The sequence below is a fragment of the Puntigrus tetrazona genome, chromosome 24 (assembly GCF_018831695.1).
Source record: "Puntigrus tetrazona isolate hp1 chromosome 24, ASM1883169v1, whole genome shotgun sequence".
Classification (NCBI taxonomy): Eukaryota; Metazoa; Chordata; class Actinopteri; order Cypriniformes; family Cyprinidae; genus Puntigrus; species Puntigrus tetrazona.
The window spans coordinates 11,309,700-11,330,509 of record NC_056722.1 but is presented as its reverse complement, the minus strand read 5'-3'; the positions used below and the strand labels follow the sequence as shown (position 1 = coordinate 11,330,509).

Below are 20,810 nucleotides of genomic sequence, written 5' to 3'. Positions count from 1 at the left end.
AGAATCACATGTATCCTCTGCAGAGCAGACTACCACAGAATGCATTAAGACAAGAAAAAAAAGAAAAAAAAAAAAAAAAAATCATCAAATAATTCGGGAGTCTGGTCTCCAGTGCAAGTCCACATGAAGTGCTGCAAATCACTCATTAGGTTTCTTGGTGGTTAAAAAGCAGACTGAACAGTTAGTAAGCGGTATACAAAGCAACAAAGTTTTTGAACAGAGCTTAAATTTCCGGTTACACTTTATTTTAACAGCCCACTTCAGACATTCCATTAAGTTTCTATTACGTGGAATTCCACTAATACAGAGTTAACGCTGCATGATTTTACCCTTTATTTTCACTCACTGATAGGTTTTGTGAAATCGCTGACAAACTTGGCATGCAAAATATCTGGACCTGTTGGTAATTTAAAATCCTGCTGTGTGAAATGAGTTCTAACTCAAAAATACATCGGCGATGACCTACAGCCAATGAAAGAGCAACATATAGGGCAGCAAGAAGTACTGGTACGAGATTTTTCAAACAGTTTTTAGCAGACGAGACAGAGTTGTTTGCAATTCTTCCTATTGTATTGTAAAGTCATGCATTGTGTAACCTACTGTCTCCGATGAATTGTGCAGAGTGAACACAGCAGTATCAAAATCCAACCCCAGTGGTGCAGTGTAAAAACAAGCATGAACCTACGACTTCACACAAGCTGTGTGAACTCAGCATAAATTGCATTTTGAAAAATAAAGTTGCCAAGTTTTTTATGTTCTTTTAATGTCTCCAATACCTCACGTTACAAAAATTCACACAATGTATGCTCCACCTTAACAGTCTCCACCTTAAATTATATGCAATGTTCCTCAATTGCTCTTTTGAGCTGTTATTGTTTTCACCCCCCTGTCAATAACTGGCACAGTTCCAGCCAAGACCGACCAATCAGATGCCTCCAACACAACAATCCACTGCCTCTTGGCAGGCTGCCAGAGACTGTACAGAGAACATTACGTCACTATTCCTCGGGGACCAGTCTGATTGGTTAAGAAGAGCTGAGCAAATTAGGCACTCATCCAATGAGCCCGAGGGTGGCTGTGGACAGGAACTTTTGACAACAACAGGTCACGTGGAGCTCAGTGAAAGACTGTCAGTGGAGTTTTCCCTTATAGATTTCTCCTTTAACCCTCCATCTAGTAACTAATCATCAGGCAATTCTGGCACCAAATGAATTGACCCAAATTGAATTGTGGTGTTGGATTCATTAGCAACTCCCAGCGTATTTGGGTCAAAGCACTCCATTCCTCTCCATTAGAAGGCACAATGGAAGAGAACACAAGTTCTGTGTGACCCAAAACTTAAGTAATCAGATTCCATCCAGCAAAGCTTGAGCCTTTAATACATTTTTTTCCAAGCCTGATTTTTTTGTACTAATTTAAAGGAATATTAAACAAAAAAAATCTGTAATTTAAATGCTATTTTAAACCCATTACTTGCTTTTCTTAGGCTGTTCTTTCTCTCCATACAGTGAAAGTGAATGTATACTAAGTGCAGTCGAGGTACAAAAATAAAACTATTTAAATGAATCAGAAAAAATATAGTTTATGACTTGTGTCCTATATTAAGGATTTGAATTAATTTTGGGGGAAAAATCACTTTCATTGTATGGTAAAGAGCTTTGATAATCTACAACATTAATAATGCAGGGTGAATAAAAATGAGTTTCATGCTTTACTTCAACAAGTTTATTTATTAAAGCTGCAGTCCGTAACTTTGTTTAGTTAAAAATAAATTTTTCAGCAAGCACATAACCAGCCAGTGTTCAAAACTTCTTCCTTACTTTAAGCCTGATTCACGAGAGTAATGTTTTTTAATTGAGTGGTACTGTAGGTTTTCACAGGAAATTTGCCGCCACATCATTACATATAAATAAGTCGTCCTGGCCAGAGGCTATCTCCCACGTTAAGATGCTACAGATGGCTGATTGTTTATAACCTTTTCTCACAGCAGATGGTACAGTTACAATTATCATTTTATGAATTGTAATCCAATGGATTGTGTTAATAAAACACATGCAAGTAACTGAAATTAAATTAAATTTATGTGCAACTGACTACAGAATGCCTTTGTGGGATTAAACAAGTTTTGTATTTTAAAGAGAACCGGTACTAAATGTTCAAAAGCTCTGAGAGTCAAAGACTGAGAGGTGTGGAATGTTTGGTTGCCATTGATTTCCATTTTATAATTGACAAACTTCAACGGTTAGAGTTAAAAATCTGGGGGTAAGCGGATAAACATCACATTTTCATTCTTCGGTGACCCATCCCTATTATTAACAATTTGAAAACTATATACAGTAGTTAAAAAAAGAAAAAAGAAAAAGAGTCCCCCTTTTTTTGCATGTTTGTCTCAATTTAATGATTTAGATCATCAAACTAATTTAAATATTAATCAAAGATACAACACAACATACAGTTTTTAAATGAAGGTTTTTGCTATAAAGGGACTGCAAAATCAAAACCCACATGGCCCCGTGTGACTGAGGTCTATCAGTCTAGGTTATAAAGGTTATAAAGCCATTTCTAAAGCTTTGGAACTGCAGCGAACCACTGTGAGAGCCATTATCCACAAATGGCAAAAACATGGAACCGTGGTGAACCATCCCAGGAGTAGTTGGCCGACGAAAATTACCCCAAGAGTGCAGCAACGACTCATCCAAGAGGTCACAAAAGACCCCACAACAACATCCGAACAAATGCAGGCTTTACTTCCCTCTGTTAAGGTCACTTTTCATAACTCCACCATAATACAGAGACTGGGCAAAAATGGCCTGCATGGCAAAGTTCCAAGATGAAACCTGCTGCTGAACAAAAAGAACATAAAAGCTCGTCTTTTTTGTATTGCCAGAAAACATTTTGATGATCCCCAAGACTTTTGGGAAAATACTCTGTAAACTGACTAGGAAAAAGTGTAACTTTTTGGAAGGTGTGTGTCCCATTACACCTGGCATAAAAGTAACATAAAAATTCAGAAAAAGAACATCATACTAACAGTAAAATATTGTGGTGTTAGTGTGATGATCTGGGGCTGTTTTGCTGCTTCAGGACCTGGAAGACTTACTGGGACAAATGGAATCATGACTTCTACTGTCTACCAAAAAATCATGAAGGATCTCAAGCTGAAGAAAACTTGGGTTCTGCTGCAGGACAATGATCAAAAACACATCAACAAGTCCACCTCTGAACGGCTGAAGAAAAACAAAATGAAGACTTTGGAGTGGTCTAGTCAAAGTCCTGACCTGAATCCTATTGAGATGCTCTGGCATTACCCTAAAAAAGGCGGTTAATGTTTAAAAACCCTCCAATGTGGATGAATTACAATAATTATGCAAAGATGAATGGGAAAAAATTACTCCACAGTGCTGTTACAGACTTAGTTATCGCAAATGCTTGATTGCACTTGTTGCTGCTAAGGGTTGCCCAACCAGCTATTAGGTTTAGGAAGCAAGCACATACATACATATACATATACATATACATATATATATATACATATTATAAACCAATCACAAAAAAGTGTGACAATAAAAAAAAAAAAAAAAGTGTTAAAAATTAAAAAGTGGCAGACATGTTTCAGGTGACAATATCCAATGAAAATTCTTATTTGGGTCATACTTCCTGGACACAGAATCTGTGATTTCGGAGTAAAGTGAATATGAAGCTTTAATTATAATTAAAATTCAAAACTTTCAGTTTAAAGCAACACTTATTTGCGTGAGCAAGTGTGGGGACAGTTCACTCCAAAAGGAAATTGAAAGCATGATTTCCTTACCCTCAAGCCATCCTAGACGTATAGGCCCATGTTGCATGCTAAGCCTACATCATATGCTGAATTGCTATTTACCACGACCTTGGAAGAGCCAGGATATTTTATTATAACTCAGACTATACTGATTTGAAAAAGGACAGCTTGGAGACTCCTAGGATGGCTTTAGTGCGAGTAAATTATGGGGCAATTTTTTAATTATTTTTGGGCGAACTATCCCTTTATGGTGTTAAGAGTAAAATAATTTGTCAGATTATGAGAAGTAATTACACTGGACATTCAGACTCTGCATTATTTCAGCTCTGCGAGGGTCACTGGGGTCACTGCTTTTTTAAACAAGGAGCTTTTAGTCCCTACAGCAAACAAAACCGGCAAATCCTTCTCAATTCTCATCTCTACACAACCTCATTACACATCTACAGCTTAAGAGAACTGTACTAAGCCATTTTCGCAATGAATACCACGTCCTGTACTTTCTCATTCGGCACGCCACTAAATGTACAAACTGGAATTATACTTTTTTTCCCTCTCTATAACAATCTTTGCAAAAGAATGTTACTAATTGCATTTTTAACAGTTGAAATGAAATCAATGATGGCGCATTCTTTGCATCTTTATTGCAACCCTCTTTAATTTATTTTTTAAAAAACATCTTTGGATAACCAAACACCTATTCAAAGCACCTTCACCTGATGACAGCGGTAACAACTCACTTTTTCAGGCCGCATCCGCGATGCCCTGGGCTGCGGTTGTTGTCATTGTCATCAAAATCATTGTCATCATCATGGTAATCGTCGTCCTTCTCAGAGCTGCCTCGGCGGTTCTGGATGTGCAGAGGGACGTAACCAGGCGTGGGTCCAAACAATTTCAACTCACCCTGACCCAAGAGACTCTTTTCTCCACAGTAGCAGAAGGCACAGAGCTTTTCTCTGAGAGACACAAGAAGAGATAAGAGAAATTACTTTTCAGACTTTCAGCTATTTGATTAGTGACATAACTCAAGTACACACTAATAAGCACCCAAATCTAAGTGTAAATGGCTGGTCAAGTGCATGTTTTATTTGCATGCTTAATATATGGTGCAATATTACAAATGCAACATACAACTTGCGATGTTATGACTTCTGTTGACACATTTTATATGGCAAAGAAAACTGAATTTGACCTTTCATATCCAGAAGCGGTTGCATTCATGTACTTGGATAGAGTGTTTTGCCCCAAGTCATTAAGCAGTTACCGATCCAATCCTCACTGTTCTTTTTGTCCAACAATCTGACTGGTCAGGGGTTTACAGTCCATGCCCCAGTGACCCAGTCTGGGAGACCATATTTAAATAGAATAACAGGAGAGCATACAACATCGCTGAATGGTTCTGACTGTGAAATAACACCCCAAATCAGTCCCCCAAATGACAAGAGCTCCTAATCAACATCTATGTGCCATCTTTGTTCAAATGCTGACTAAAAGCTAGGGCAGCATGTGATTTACATTGTGATTTGACCTAATGTGATAGTCAAGACTGCAATTCAATTTGTATTAATGCAAATTTCAATAAATTTCATAAATCATTGGTTAATTTACCTGAAACGAAGCCAGAGTTGGACCCAGCCTATCCAGAATTTTCAATAAAAAAACTGTAAATAAATGAATTACCCAACTGCCTCTTTTTCTAGTAGTTTAATTGCCATATTGACGCAAAAGTACCCCCAGTGGAGCCATGCATGTTCTAGTACAGAATTCATCCTGAGAAACAATTAGTAACTGAACTGCACTGAAATGTAACTACATTGTTGTAGTTAAACACACGATAACCAGTCTAAACATGCATGATTTTTGGTTTCTTTTTGTTATCAGGCTTTTGTATTTGTATTTAATTGTATTTGCTGACAACATTTTGCTCATAAACATTGTGATTGTGGGAAATCTTCGTGAAATGTCATAACTGTCAGCGCATTCTCATTAGAGTTCATTTATTTTCTCAAACACTCTTTAGCTGTTCGTTGTGCGGCCCATGAGAGCTGCTGTCAGTGGGAGATGTGAATCACATGCAGTCCTGGCTGAAGGGGGGGGGTCTCTCCCCTCTCGCACATTTTGCAAATGGTACTGCACATTAGCGAGTGCACAATCTGTGCTAATTGGGAATCCAAAAGAGAGCGCTCTCTCGCCCCCTCCTTTTACTAATGACAGCAGCAGGGCTTCAGCGGTCCCCTCCCCCCCCGACTCCCTCGCTTTCACTCAGTGTGCAAAAAAAGCACAGTAGCTGTGGCCATGCCTGTGTGCCAGCGTTTGCAACAGGATTCTGCTACTCTGCAAAGTCCTGTAATTGGAATTTTCAACAATGTGTCTGTTTTAAACTGAATTGTTACGATATTTTAATAATAATTACAATTACAATAATTAATTAAGAACAAAGTCTGTTGCCAGGTCTTATCACCATGACCAAAAATACAGTAAAAGAGTAATGTGAAATAATGTGTAAACGGTAACATATTTTTTGCGCCCTTTCTTATTTTTGTGATGGCAAAGCTGTCATTTAATTGCAAAGCAATTTTCAGCAGCATTTACAACAGCCTCCAGTATCATATGATCTTTCAGAAATCATTTTAGTATGCTGATTTGGTGCTCGAACTTTGTTTCAAAAGAAACAACAAAAAAAAGAGTTTGCATACACAAATCAGTTTTTCCATGAACCTTTGTGACACCTGCAGTGTTTACCGAGCTTGACTATTAAAAAAAATAAAATCAAATTATTTTGTATTAAATAATTATTTTGTATAAAATTAAAATTACAATAAAATTTTTAAATATAATTAAAATATAATTTTGAAAAACACGTGAACTAATTAGCATTTTTAAACTGCTTTTTTTATTGCTTTAGTTTTTTTTCTGATTGCATGAGGAGTGTTTATTTAAACAGAACAATGTGTTAATATTAAGTGAGAGTGGAACATGAAAACAGTTTTCTGGCAGTTTTTCTGGCAGAAAGACATTCTTTGACTTGATGTGCACTTCCACTTTGACTTCTAACACCCTACTGACCCTCCCTTGTACACTTTCTCCTGTCCAAACATTGTTTATCAGCACACTCTGTTTGGATGAACTCTCTCACCCTCTTCATGGCGACATTAAAAAGTTGCTGCTCAACCTTTAAATGTACACATAGGGGCAACTTTAAGTCTGCTGAGAGAGGCAGAGAAAGAGAGTGTGTGTGTGTGTGTGTGTGTGTGTGTGTGTGTGTGTGTGTGTGTGTGTGTGTGTGTGTGTGTTTAATACCAACCTAGTTTTGGCTTTTCTGGTGGTGGAGGCAGAGGAGCCAGCAGAGTCTTCAGACACAGAGCGCTGGAAGAGCGGGGATAGAGGCCTCTCATCTCTGGGGCTGAGATCCAGTGGCTCAGGAAAATCATCATCCGTTTCTGGCTCCACCACATCTACGAATTGAAAGAAAACATTTGCAATTTTAATATAATTTACACTAGGGGTGTGCAATATAAGATTGAATTAGATTACACTGGACAGATACACTGTTCATTAACTTATCATTAAGAGATTTTTGTTATTGTGTGACAGTGCATTCTATCACTTGCAGTCCTATGGCTTTTTAAAATTATTATATTGTGCCTAAACTGCCAAATAAACACAATGTTCACATAAACACAGTCAGCTATATAAAAGTGAACATAAACTTTTGGAAGAAAATCAGATGCTTGTCAGCATTTTTGCAAGCAGCCTAATAAACTGATGTATATGATATTCATTTGAATTAAATCGTGTAAGTAAAAGAGAAAATCACTCACTGCTCTAGTCTGACATTTTTTTGTTGATTTGATGAGATCAATGCATATTTTATTATCACAGTTTTTGTTTTTTACATTTATTTTATTCCATTTCTTTCTTACTTGAATGTTGCAGTTACACAAATGTACTATATACTCGGAAATATTTGTATCATTTTACTGTATCATTTATGCCATGCTGAAAATGCCCCTTTTTGGCTGGAAGCAAAAAAAATACTGTATACTTTGTCTCTCTTTAAATGCAAACAAGCTGCTACACCCCAACACCATTTCCTGAAAAGGATATGCCTTGACAGCTCATGCCTGGGCTACTATGACAACAACAAACAAAACATCTGTTTGTTTATGATTACCATCTCTAGCTGTGTCCAAAACTGCTCCCTATCCCTTGTATAATGCACTACACCATTTTAAAGTGCCGTCTGAATTCTGATCAACTTCCCTACATTTGTTCAATACTTCTTTGTACAACTGATAATACCATCTACTAAAAGATGCACAAATAAAAATTATACATTCCAGGAAAAAAAAATTCTAATTCACACTACAGGATTTTAAGACTGATTTAAGCCTAATTTGCAAGTTAAAGAGCTTACCGACAGGAAGGGCTCTGATCAGGTAGAAAATCAGAGGGTGATCAGCACTCGACAATCTTTATGTGAGAACTACTCAACAAACACATCAAAGAGTCACTGATACCTCGCCGACACCAAACCGATTTCTAGCATTACAAATATCTGGAACGGTTGGCCGATTTGAAATCACGCGGTGTCACATGCAGTGACAAGCTACAGCCAATGAGAGAGCAAAGAATAGGTTGAGGTAATATGGCTTAAACAGTAAAAGGAGACCAAAAGAAATGTTTTAGAACATATCGCACAAACTTTTTCCTGATGTCCATTTTCAAATAAACAACTCCTATTTTATGCGTTAATTTGTTTCATTCCCATTCTGATTCTCTATTTGGGGACCAGATAGAGTCATTGGGTGACAGTTGTTGTCAGCTCGTGTTGGGGTTGGGCTGACAGACGATGCTGATATCGCCGATGGCTGATAGATATCACAGTGTTGAGCCATCATCATAATCCCCTCCAAATAACCCCCTGCAATCTGCCACCTCCCAATACTGTGACCGGAAAAAAAAAAAATATGTATACTACGGAACCCCTGAAGGAAATAAATATGAGCTGGGAGGAAAAATCTATATTTTGCAATAGCATACATTCTTTCTGATTTATATCATTGGGCAAGGTATATACATTTGTGGACATCAGCAAGCTGCCATTATGCCTAGGACTGAAACTGCTTTTAAGAGCACAATGGCTTTTTAGTTTCACTCTTACTTTCGAGATTCGCCATCACACATACTGTTTACACTGGAGCGGCGGTAGTTATCTCAAATTTTACAAGATTATATGTATTATACATCAGTGGTTTTACAAATCATTCACCCTCGTCTTCAGTCATCTCTCCTTATATTGTTTATGTGGTAAGTAGAAATGTATGTGCTATAATGTAACAGCCAACCGTTAGAAATTAGGGTATGGATTTACACTTTTCCTGCCAATGTCTTTGTCATGACATCATTAAAGTCATGTAGTGCAAACTTGTCTTTACCAATGCGGAGAATAGTTTCCTTTGGAATGGATTTTGTACTTTGCAAACCTTACTCATGCACAAACGGCAATATGAAAGTAGGAGAAAAACAAGCATAATAGGATCTAATTAAATAAAATGAAGTGGAATATTTTTGCCATTTCCCAAATGTTTGGTTGAACTGCTATGACAAAAAAAACATGAAAAACAATTACGATACTGTCTGAAAAATAAAATGTATTTTCCCCTACTCATTTACAAAAGGTAATTAGTCAAAATGAAGCATTATTTTATTATTCAATTACACATATTATTATTGCTGTTGCTATTTATTGAATTTTTATTTAATGTTTGAAATAAAACTAGCGCTGAAGGAGAGAGAGCAGCTGCACACAATCTTGGACACAAATCTGGATTTGATAAATTACAGACAAATACACCATTAATCATATTAAAATCTCAACACACAAAATATAATCATCAATAATTGTTCCTACATTACCAGAAACACAAGTTAAGTTTCCTGAGAAACATTTTTATACTCCTACTGGATTGCTGGAAACAGTAATACGAGTAAAGAATGACGTCTTGCAACACAGAGAGGTTCATATCTGTAATGTCGTATGCTGGAGCTACATTAATGCAGTACAAGAAGAGCAGGCATGATAGCATGTACAATAACCCATGGGGAAGACAAGGAACAGTCCATTACATAGCAGCATTAAACTGTTTGTGCTTTCATAATTCTACAATTGTTATAATTGTGTGGAAACGTGACCCAGACAGTTTTAGATTTTCAATCAAGAATACTATAACTACTATTGAAATGTTTGGGATAAGTTAGTTTTTTTTGGTATGCTTGCCAAAGCTGAGATGTAGGATTTAAAAAAAAAAAAAATTTTTTACAAATAAAATGCATTCAATGTCATGGCCATTCATTCTGATTTGCTTATTTGGGGCTTAAGAAACATTTTTGTACACACAAACGTAAAAATCTATGCATATACTATGATTTCTTCAGTTATGATTTCTCCAGATCAAAACAATGAGTAGAAGTAACAAAGTGAATTAAAAGTTTCAAAATAAACATACTCTGACAAAGCACGTATACCTAAAATATACTTAAGTACAGTAAAAACTAAAAAAAACGTACTGCTGACCCCAAATTTATGAGTACACCTGCAACAACATCTGTAATACTGCATCTCAAAAAAATTTTCTCTCCCATGTGGATAGTGCCACTTTGTTCTCTTGGAGAACAATACAAAACAAAAAAAAAGAAAAAAAAGAAAAGAAATACACTGCGTCACAAAAAGCCACTACAATGGGAGTCGTGGCCTTTAGATCAACCTTTAAAGGGATGAAAATGGCTCATCTTATGGCAGACTTGCCCACACAGCACTTGTTAAAACAACGTTTTAAAAGACAGAACATTGTTTTTTCTTTTCTCGAAAGAGCATTCGTGTCAGCGGGCATAAGAAACCGGGACCACGAAGGGCAGATGTATGCTAGAGTTTGATAACTGAAGAAGAAGAAAGATGAAAACATATCAATGTGACATGAAGAATGACTACAGCTGAATTATAAATCATTTTAAATCAACTTAAAAAACTAATTTAATAGTTCCATTACAAAAGTCCAAAGCTCAGTGCTTTAAAATGTTAAAAGATATAGCAATGAAAACAACATTTATTGATGTATTTTCTCAATAAACAGCAATAATCACAATTAATTTAATAGGAAAATAAAGTGGGTTTAACAGTTCCTAACAATGAAAAGTGATACTGATGACAGGCTGCTATAAATTCAGCTTTGACACTGCAGTAAAAATAAATAAATAATAAAAACATTTTTTTTATATATATATATATATATATATATATATATATATATATATATATATATATATATATATATATATATATATATATATATACAGAGACAGACACAGAGAGAGAGAGAGAGAGAGAGAGAGAGAGAGAGAGAAAAAACGTTTATCTTAAAATCACAATAATATTAAAAAAAAAAAATTCTGAAGTTTAAGTTGAGTGTCATTATTGATTGTTCTCAAATTTACACCAATGACTAAATCGAATCTTGGGACTTTGGAATTCCAATGTCTTACAAAACTTCTATAAGAAGTATTTGGAGTCAGAACTACATTTTTGCACTTTTGGGTTGATAGACTGAGGGTTATTCTGACTCTGTCATACCCTTTGGCAGTTTTTGGATTGTTGTGACATTAAGTGCTGCGAAATGAAAAAAAAAATCTTTTAGTCACTGTGTGTGCAGCATATTTATTTTAGTGCTGCTTCTTACTGTCTAGACACAAAGCTACATCTCTATAGTTTAATAAAACAGGCCTTTGGTACTAGAGAGAGAGAGAGAGAAAGAAAGAAAGACATATATATATATATATATATATATATATATATATATATATATATATATATATATATATATATATATATATATATATATACCCAAGCAATAATTCTGTTCAACTATGTTCACCCTTGGAAAATTCTACAGCCCAGAGCAAATACAGGAAGGGACTGTTCTCATTGAAGATTTCATGGAAAAAAGCTGTCATATGTCATGATCATGATAGAGTCTAGGTTAGAGAAGGGTGAGATTTTAGACCACCATCATACTAGGAAGAGCAGGAAACACTAATGTGCTAATGTCACAAATTAATGGTGTGCACAAAATAGAGAGAATCATGATGATGGATACTGCAAAAATAGTAGCCTCAGACAATGCAAACATGGAACACTTACAGACTGCTTAATGCATTCTGCATGTAAAAGTGACAAAATAGAACTATTAAAATATGAAGCCAGTCAATTAAATAAAGCCTTTTTTGGCTTTATTAATATAATATAATGTAATATAATATTACTATTGGTGCTTTTAAAAGCGCTATATAAATAAAATTGATTGATATTGGTAAAACCCTGTTAAAATCCAGTTAGGGAGACTAAGCTGCAAATTTTGACATTACACATTGATACCCAAAAACAAAGTTCGTTTCCCATAATGCTTTGAGCCTTGGGTGGCTCAATAACTACAGTAGTCTTCCAGGATGTGGCTAAGATGAGATAAGATGCCGTGACTGGTTACCAGAACAAGTTTGTGAAAAATTGCAGCAGTGACACCTAAAGTGCTTTTATGATGTTTATGCTGTCAGCCACTGATGGAGTCAGACCGCAGATAAAACAGCAGAAGCTTCAGGTGAGAGACAAGCTGTGTACCAGAATAAAGAGTTTTAGTTTACTAAAAGCAATGACGATGTTGAAAGCTTTTTGTGTTAAAAGCTTTTTGTGAGCATTAATCATTGACTTATACCTCAATACAGACATTTCCATTTACACGTGGTGTTTTAATCAGTTTCTTTTGTCTGTTTTGACCACATTCCTGTTTTCTTTGAGGGGAGGGTCAAAGAAAACAGGAAAGTGTAAATGGTGTACGCGTCTTCTGATCTTTCAATCTAATATTGCTAAATAAGCTCATGCTGTTTACATATGAATGAAAAAGAAAATTCTTGATTCTCTTTTGGTTGGAGGAGTCAGGCTAAGAGGAAGGGCCAGATGGCCCTTCAAACAAAGATGTGGACCATACTTCAAATGAAGAGGTATGGGAATTTTCAGCATAAACCAGCTATAGTGGCAACATGGCTGCCCGTGCAAGCCCCCCCCAAAACAAAAAAAAAGAAAATGTATAAAATTCATAAAACAGAATTGGGATTGGGCCTTGGCTTTAACAACATGTCCCATAATGTTCTGGAGAATCAGGTCAGTAGACAAAGAGGAAGTGGAATTTTGTGGTTGTGCAAATATATTCGACCAGATGAGCATTATGAAAACAGTCCAGTTGAATGCATTTTTAATTATCTGTGAAAGTGGTTGAAATTAGACAAAATCAAAACATTTTAGACCATGTTTACATCTATATTTAGAGTTGTCCACTTGTGATCAAATTGATAAACATGCCTCATAAAAAGAGGCGTTTTTTTTTTTTTTTTTTTTCCCCAGAGCCAAGCCATTTTATCTCATCCAGGGCTCAACGCTAAAGGTCTTTTTTCGTTTTTCATTTGAAGGCAAAAACAAGTTTGAAAAGGCTGAGTGACGGTATACTGTTTCTGGACATTCTGACACCGCTGCGCTAATGGAGGCCGGGTGTCGGTTAATGTAAACTCGCGGTGCTCACACACAGCCTAGACGTTTATTAAAAACAAAGGTTTATTTATTGCATACCTTTTAAATCTGCTTTGAAAGAAGAAGCAGTAGCAGTATGGTGTAGTATTTATTTGCTTGCTTCCTTTCATTCTTTTCAAGGCTTTGGAAAACTTGCATATGATGTTTCTCTACATCGCCGCAAAACTCCGGGTCGCAAGCTTCGTTATAATTCCTTTGTAGGAATGAATTGCTTTTGGCTGAATTTTGAAGTCTCTCCGCAAGCGTTCGTACAGCTGTGGATATATCTGTGGCAGCTCAGCTTGCGTTTACGTAAACGCCTCGGACCAGTGGTAGCGCAAAGGTGTCTAGCAGTCAAAAGCTCACAAAAAGTTTGGTGAGCCGATTTGAACTGCCAAAACGAACTCAAAACAAACTTCATTTTGGCTTGATTTTGTTCGAAATTACGTCATTTCAGTTCGTTCTTCGATTTCTTTTGAAGTAAATCGGGGCCTTAAAGATGGTCCAAGAAGAATGATAGGATTTTAAAATGCATTTTTAGTCATTTGCAAATTTAAATATGTTTTCGTGTCATGCATGTAATATGAACAACAGAATACACAATTTCCGACTTCAAATTCACAACTCGGATACACACATTTCTTTCATTTTAGTATTGTAGATGTGCCACAGCAAACTCGGAAGACAAAAATAAACAGCAACAACAAAAATTCTCACCCATCTCCAATGAGATGTCAACATCTGGAGTTGGCGTGACATCAGTGGCATCCATGCTGTCCTCATCATCGGCCTGTGCACGACCTCGACTACGAGACCTGCAACACAAACAAGACAATATTGCTGACAATAGCTGAACTGAATACTGTTCTACAAACACACGCAACACTCCAAAGAGAATTTCTATAGCCTGAACTATTCTGCTGTTCTATAGTAGAAACCAAGAACCTGTGAGTCTTAACCAGCTCATCTAACTAATAACCTGTTCTTTTGATATGATCGAGGTTTGGGGAAAAAAAAGGTTTTGTGAAAGTGGCTTTAAACGGCATCTTCATCTTCCAAACAATCCCTTCGAAAAGTCAGAAACTGTCTGACACTAAGTTTACTGTGCTGTACTCTTTTACTCACAGGATGAGTGCTGATATATGGGTTAGTGATCTTCATGACAGTCTGGGTCAGTGTGTGATTCTCCACCCTTCCCCCAACAGCACTAACCAACATGTCAACACGCATCTAGCAGCCAATGGAGACTCAGTGTGGCCTGCAGCAAGCGCTCGGCTGCTCGTCACTATGGTTACAAAATCTAGTTCCCTACAACAGACACGATCAAGGGGTGAACCAAAAAAAAAAAAAAACAAACAAACAAAAAACACCCTCTGCACTGAACATACAAGCTCTATTTGAGCAGATCGATCATTTATTTTGTTTTAAAGTGAAGGTGTATAAAAAGTCTGTTAATTGTGTGTTGCCTTCTTTTTACAGTACAGTACACTTTTATTTAAAGCAGAAATAACAGCTTTTTCCAGTTGTACACACCAGAGCCATGTTGCCGCTGCATAATGAAACTCTTGCTGCCACTGTGGTTTTGTTAGCAGTGTATGAGAATCAATGTGTAACACATAGCTTATATTACATCATGCGAACACTACTAAAAGCACACACAAAAAGGAAAAAAGAAAGTAAATTGGGATGGTACATATGTTCTTTAGATCAGTGGTTCCCAACCATCCATGTTCCCGGATGCCTCCTAACACTGTATGTTTTCTGTCTCCTTAATCACACCTGATTCAGATAATCAGCTCAACAGTAGAAATGGGTGTGTTAGACAAGAGAGAGATGCAAAATGTGGAGTGTTGGGGGGTGGGGACTCCAGGGAAGTGCTTGGGAACCACTACTTTAGATAGATTACGTATCCGTACCGGTCCACAGAGACTGCCAAACATAAAGCGTCTTTTGTTATGATAAAACAGAGAACTCCAAACAGATTAAAATGTTGTATCTATGCTTCTGATTTTATTTGAATTTAATGTTTTGCCTTAAGATCTTATCTTTTTTTTTTTTTTTTTTAGAAATTGTGGAATCGTGATTTTAAATAGATATATTACTAAACATAAAAATAAGACACTTTGACAATAAGTCGATGATAATAGTACAGAGAAAAGAACAATCCAACCACATGTCTGTAACTTTTATTAACCACTCATATGTAACACGCTCCTATCATTGGGTGTCACTCACACTAGGGTTTCTTGTTTTTGCTTTGCTTTTAAATAGCTTGTTAAAGAGAAGTGCGCATCTTATTTTCATTTTTTTAAATTAGCGGCGATTTTGCGTATAGCATTGGTTCGTTATTACATTGTTTTAGCTTTCCTTTACTTTCAAATGTAGCTTAAAATTGCTGTGCACATTTAACTTTTATTTTCAAAGTAGCGATATAATTTCGTCATTATCCTAATCAGGGATGTTCCAGTGACAAAGAACGCAGCACGGTGTGCGTCAGCAGATGTCCCTTTTTTAATATCTTTATACTGTTGTTAACATAACTGTTAAAAAATAAACACACATTATAAAATATGCTAAAATACAAAAACCAATAACTTTTTTTTTTAAATATATAAAATGTAATTTATTTTCAATATAAACTGACGAATCTACTGAAGAATACCGTGCTGCGTTCGTTGCCATGGGAACATCCCAGTTGAAGATAATGAGAAAAATCACATCGCTCCCTTTGACAAGTACATTCCATACGACTGAATAATGGGACGCCCCATGCTCTGCTCACTACGAAGTTCTCCCTAACAAGGGGATAAGGATGATAGCTTTGATTTGGAAAACGACCATGAACTGTATGATACACGTTACACAAATCGTTACACCTCTACAAATAACTTGCATAATGTTTAAATAGCCTAGATAGGCTATACAAAACTAAAAATCAGCAAATATTGCTTTTAATAATAATTGCCTTTTTAACCATATAAACAACAAACGTTAAAAAAAAAATCCATGGTGGTCAAGTGACAAAATGATGCAGCTTTACATTTGTTTTCGATATGAATTCGCTCAGCTTGTCAGTGATCTACGCCTCAGTGTATTAACTGCTGCTCCATATTGCCCAGCCCTAGGTATGAATATGCAAAACTATAATCACACGCATACACAAGGGTAAATTTATTAAATCGCACCGACCAGTTTTTTTTTTTTTTTTTCATAGCATGTGTGAAGTTTAAACGCTTCTTTTCAACTGACCATTTGAGGAAAAAATGCATAAAAATAATAACATTTACATTTTAAGGCCTATTGTGTTCCATATTTATGGGAAGTGTCTAATATTATCCCAATATACTGTATGAAAAACTTGTATTGTCATCAATACATTATATTTATTTTGGTATCATTGTCGTTCAACTTGAACAGTGGTACATATTAAAAATAAAATGTTTTTTTAGAGTAAGATAAGTCCACACAAGGACAATGATAGCTTCTCACATACAACATATACAATGTTGAATCGGATGTGATTGTATCTAAACACATTACATGTAAAACAAGTTTACTATAACCAAAACTCAGCCTAATTTGAAAACACTGGATGAACCCCAAATAATTGTGGGACTTGAAAACTACTGTTCTCCCCAAGCACAATGCAGAATGGGTAGAATAATAGGCATCACATTTCCAGGCTAAGGTTTCTGGATGGAGACGGATACCGCTGCTGCCTGCTAGCCTGGCGCCCAGCGCTCTGATCAATGACCTACATCATTGAAAATGCAGGCTATTGTGCTGTGCTTGAGACAGGTTTAATCCAGGTCAACAACCCCCTCCTCTATAATGTGTCTCTCAAAAGATTCACATTACATGCAATATCTTGCCCAGCGACACAACAACTGAAGGCTAGCCAACTTCCCTAATGCCATTTAGCCTTTAACACCAGAGTGAAATGCTGCATAACCGGTGAATGTCAGCTTTCAAGTGCTGAAGCAAAAAAATAATTACTTTAAATTTACTTAAAAGTAACAAAAAAATTGACTTTCTACTTAATTTGTTGAAACTACCCAAAAAAACCAGGCAATGTATGTTTAGTTCTCAGCATGTTTTGCATAGGGCTGGACCAGGAGAAAGAACATTGAAGTGTTATTTATTTGTGTTACTGTTTAATGTTCAGTTATTTTTGACATTTGCAAGAGTTTGTTATGTTGAAGTTTTTCATTTACCACTGCTGGAAAGTGCAGCTTATGGTTAAGTTGTGGGTGGCTACATGCGTTAATTTAAAAGTATGTTTCTCCACTCAAGCAAAACAAGTAATAAGCTAAAGTCGGTGCAGTGAACTTTTTACTCGTTCGTGGCAAACATTGGCTATGCAAGCCATTTTAAATCACACAATAACAATCAAGAGTTCATGTTACTCACTTTTTAGATGTAATTGGTTGTGCAATGTATTGACAAATGTTACATAGCCTTTACCTTAATTCGTTTGGTGTAGCTGTTAAATTTAGAACATATAGCCAAACAATTTAAGCACAAATTGTAAACTCGGTTTTATAGAATAGGTTCTGTAAGTTTGATTTTATATAACATGCATTAAAATATGTCATTATAAAACCCTACAGAACGTAATGTGTAACCCTTAAGACAATGTAGAACAAGAAAAAAAAAAAAGAAGTCCTATTTGTGGGTTTTTTTTGTTGACCGTTTTTCCAAAACTGACTTGGAAATAGCTAAAAGGAGTGCTAAAGGGGAATTTTATATACAATAAACTTTGTCGGTTTTAGTTACAAATAATTGCAGTATTAATAATTGATGGGGGGGAGTCTAATGCTGTGGTATATAGCATGCATGAATATATTAATTAATATATTAATATACTTATTATAAACTTACTCTGGCTTACCAATCAATATGCAAAGTGGGTTTATATGCTGATAAAGTGTCATGCTACACATGACTAAGTGATTAAGGGTCAGTGCTGATCCCCATGGAAGTGTTCCATGAAATGTCAATGTTGCTTTACCAATTAACGCTAAAAGCAAACACAAACAGAAATGCAAACGGTCTACCATCTTTAGAGTAGGCCAGTCAAAGGCTGTCACCTGATTTTGGAAAGCTTTAAAAGCTCCACGGTGAGAAATTTTACGAAAAGCTGTAATAATTGCAACTCCAAGTGCTTATCTAAAATAGATGTTTTATTTTATCAGCAAAGAATGATACGCTCTAGGCTATCTGGTATTATTTTACATGTACACATGCCTAGGGCATATGCAGTGTATTGTGTAAGCAGGGCAAGTGAATGTGAATGATCATTTGCTGCACGTTCAAAGCTATCAGGGGTTCTGATCTCTTTTTGCTTCACATATACATATGTGTTTTAACCAAATAATAAAAATAAGCTAATGTTGTTCACGTTGAGAAAGATCTGCATAATGCATCAAATCAAGGCCTCTGGAGATTCTTGTTTTGCTAGCAGGGTCATACTAAATGGATTTTACGTGTACTTTATCATCAGGGGTAACAAGGTAAACAAGTGATGGGATTTGGGGTAATGAGTAACCTGAAGGTAAATAAACAGCCGTTAAGCAGTGCTGAGATGCACGGAGGGTCAGGACACTCCCAGAAGGACTGTGCTCATGGCATTTACAGAGCTCTGCACTAGTCTGCTAATACATAAAACACAGAACCCAAAAATACTCAATTCTAAGTATTATGAGGTCAACAAAATGAGTTTTTAAGAATTTGCTAATAAAACCTTCCTCATTCCCAATACACAAATAAGTCACTGATGTAAAACAATGAAATAAACTGCCTTATTTTACCTTATTTAGAACAAAATTTTGCATATTAGTACATAATGGTACAGTCTTGTAACTTTTAAAAGGGTGCCATCTCAGTGACAGCTTTTGTACCTATCTATTTTTATAGATTTGGTGCTCTGAAAACATATAGACGTTATTTATTTATGTGCGTTTACGTATATGCACAGTACAAGTCAGTGTACAAATTTAATCAAACATGTTCAATTATTTCTGTATGTGAAATAAAAGTTCAAATTGCTTGAATATCAATTTGAAATGTCTTTTCCCAAGAACTCATGGCCACAGTCACGGCACACTGGTGAACAGCAGGAGAAAGCACGAGAGAGAGTGTACGAGAAAGAGTGAGAGAGTGCCAGAAAGAGAGAGCAAAAGGGAAGCAGAGAGGGGAAAAAAGCTTACAGTGCAAGTAGTTCCAGCACGGAAAGGAGGAGCCTAAAACCCGGGCCGGACTGACTGGCTGAAACACGGCACACCCCCTTTATAACAGCACTGCTCTCTCCCCACAGGCACCTTAACTGTTTCATCACTTTGTGCTTATGCCTAGATAGTAAAGAGTCCAGCAATTAAAAAAAACAAAACAGTCCCTGAGGAGTCCGAGCAGAAGTCCACGAAATGCTATCAAAGGTTTAAAAAACAAAATTTACACAACCTTTTGGGAACTAAAAAAACTATTCCTTAAACTCACAGTGTAACAGTCAACATCCTGGTAAACATACAGGTCAGCAAAAGGCTCAATCAAACTGACTTACAAGCAGGTCCACGCATAATCTGTGACCTGAGAATTCAAACAGCTACCATTTACAAGTTCTACACATCGCCAACCCCTGTATTCTAGGGCATTAAACATTTCTGCCTAATTAAGCGCAGAAGAAACAGAAGTCACTTACGCATTATGTCTAATTCAATTTTCTGTTCTGTTTTTTGTTGTTAACAGTAAGGGAATGGGTAGCAACAGGTAATACTGGGTTGAAGTCTTTTTAAGACTCAATATACGAACTCAATATATTGACATTTTGACATCTGATTTTCCTGCAGATATTTGTGTTAAGACATAACCAACTTTTACAAGGATACCCGCAAAGACATATTTTGGCACTAGCAATAAGCCAACGAAAATAACTCAACTCGGCACTTGCACGATGTGAGACCAGCGGCTTTAAATGTGCATGTTACAGGTATGTGCTCACAGAAAATCTTTCAGACAGCGTGTGCATACGGAATTGAGGTATTCTTCATTTTTATCGGATACATACCAAAACACGTCAAACGCAAGCTTTTATAATAGCCTCGCGTTTGACCTACCTAGCAGCTTACTCTGGCAAAGAACCACTTACTTAGACATGTCCGCTGCGGGAAGTCAGACAAAGCTCTTAGTGGCAACCCAAAGATTCATAGACTTTCACAATCAAACACAGAGATGCGATTTAGAATCCAAATGCAACAGTTCAGCTCAGCCATATATGCGTTTAGCTCTCCGTTTACTTTTTCAGGAATCAACCAACAAAGTACAGTGTTCACTGTTTCCCTTGCCATTACTGATATTGATTATTGATATCGATAGTGCCAGAGCACAACAGAAGTCAGTTAAGGTTACCTTTCCTATAGAACA

General features: G+C 36.3%; 1 protein-coding gene across 10 annotated transcripts in view; it reads right to left on the bottom strand.

Moving 5' to 3' along the window:
* Window positions 1–20,810, bottom strand: part of kmt2ca (lysine (K)-specific methyltransferase 2Ca) — a 104,667-nt gene that overhangs the window by 65,793 nt on the left and 18,064 nt on the right. For all 10 annotated transcript variants that reach the window (XR_006247962.1, XM_043226737.1, XM_043226739.1 and 7 more), the window contains exons 3-5: window positions 14,109–14,206; window positions 7,083–7,233; window positions 4,519–4,734 (exon numbers count right to left, since the gene is read on the bottom strand). Coding sequence is in view for 9 of the 10 variants with exons in the window: in XM_043226737.1 (XP_043082672.1) it covers window positions 4,519–4,734; window positions 7,083–7,233; window positions 14,109–14,206 (465 nt within the window). In the remaining variant the exon portion in view is untranslated. The remainder of the gene's footprint in view (window positions 1–4,518; window positions 4,735–7,082; window positions 7,234–14,108; window positions 14,207–20,810) is intronic.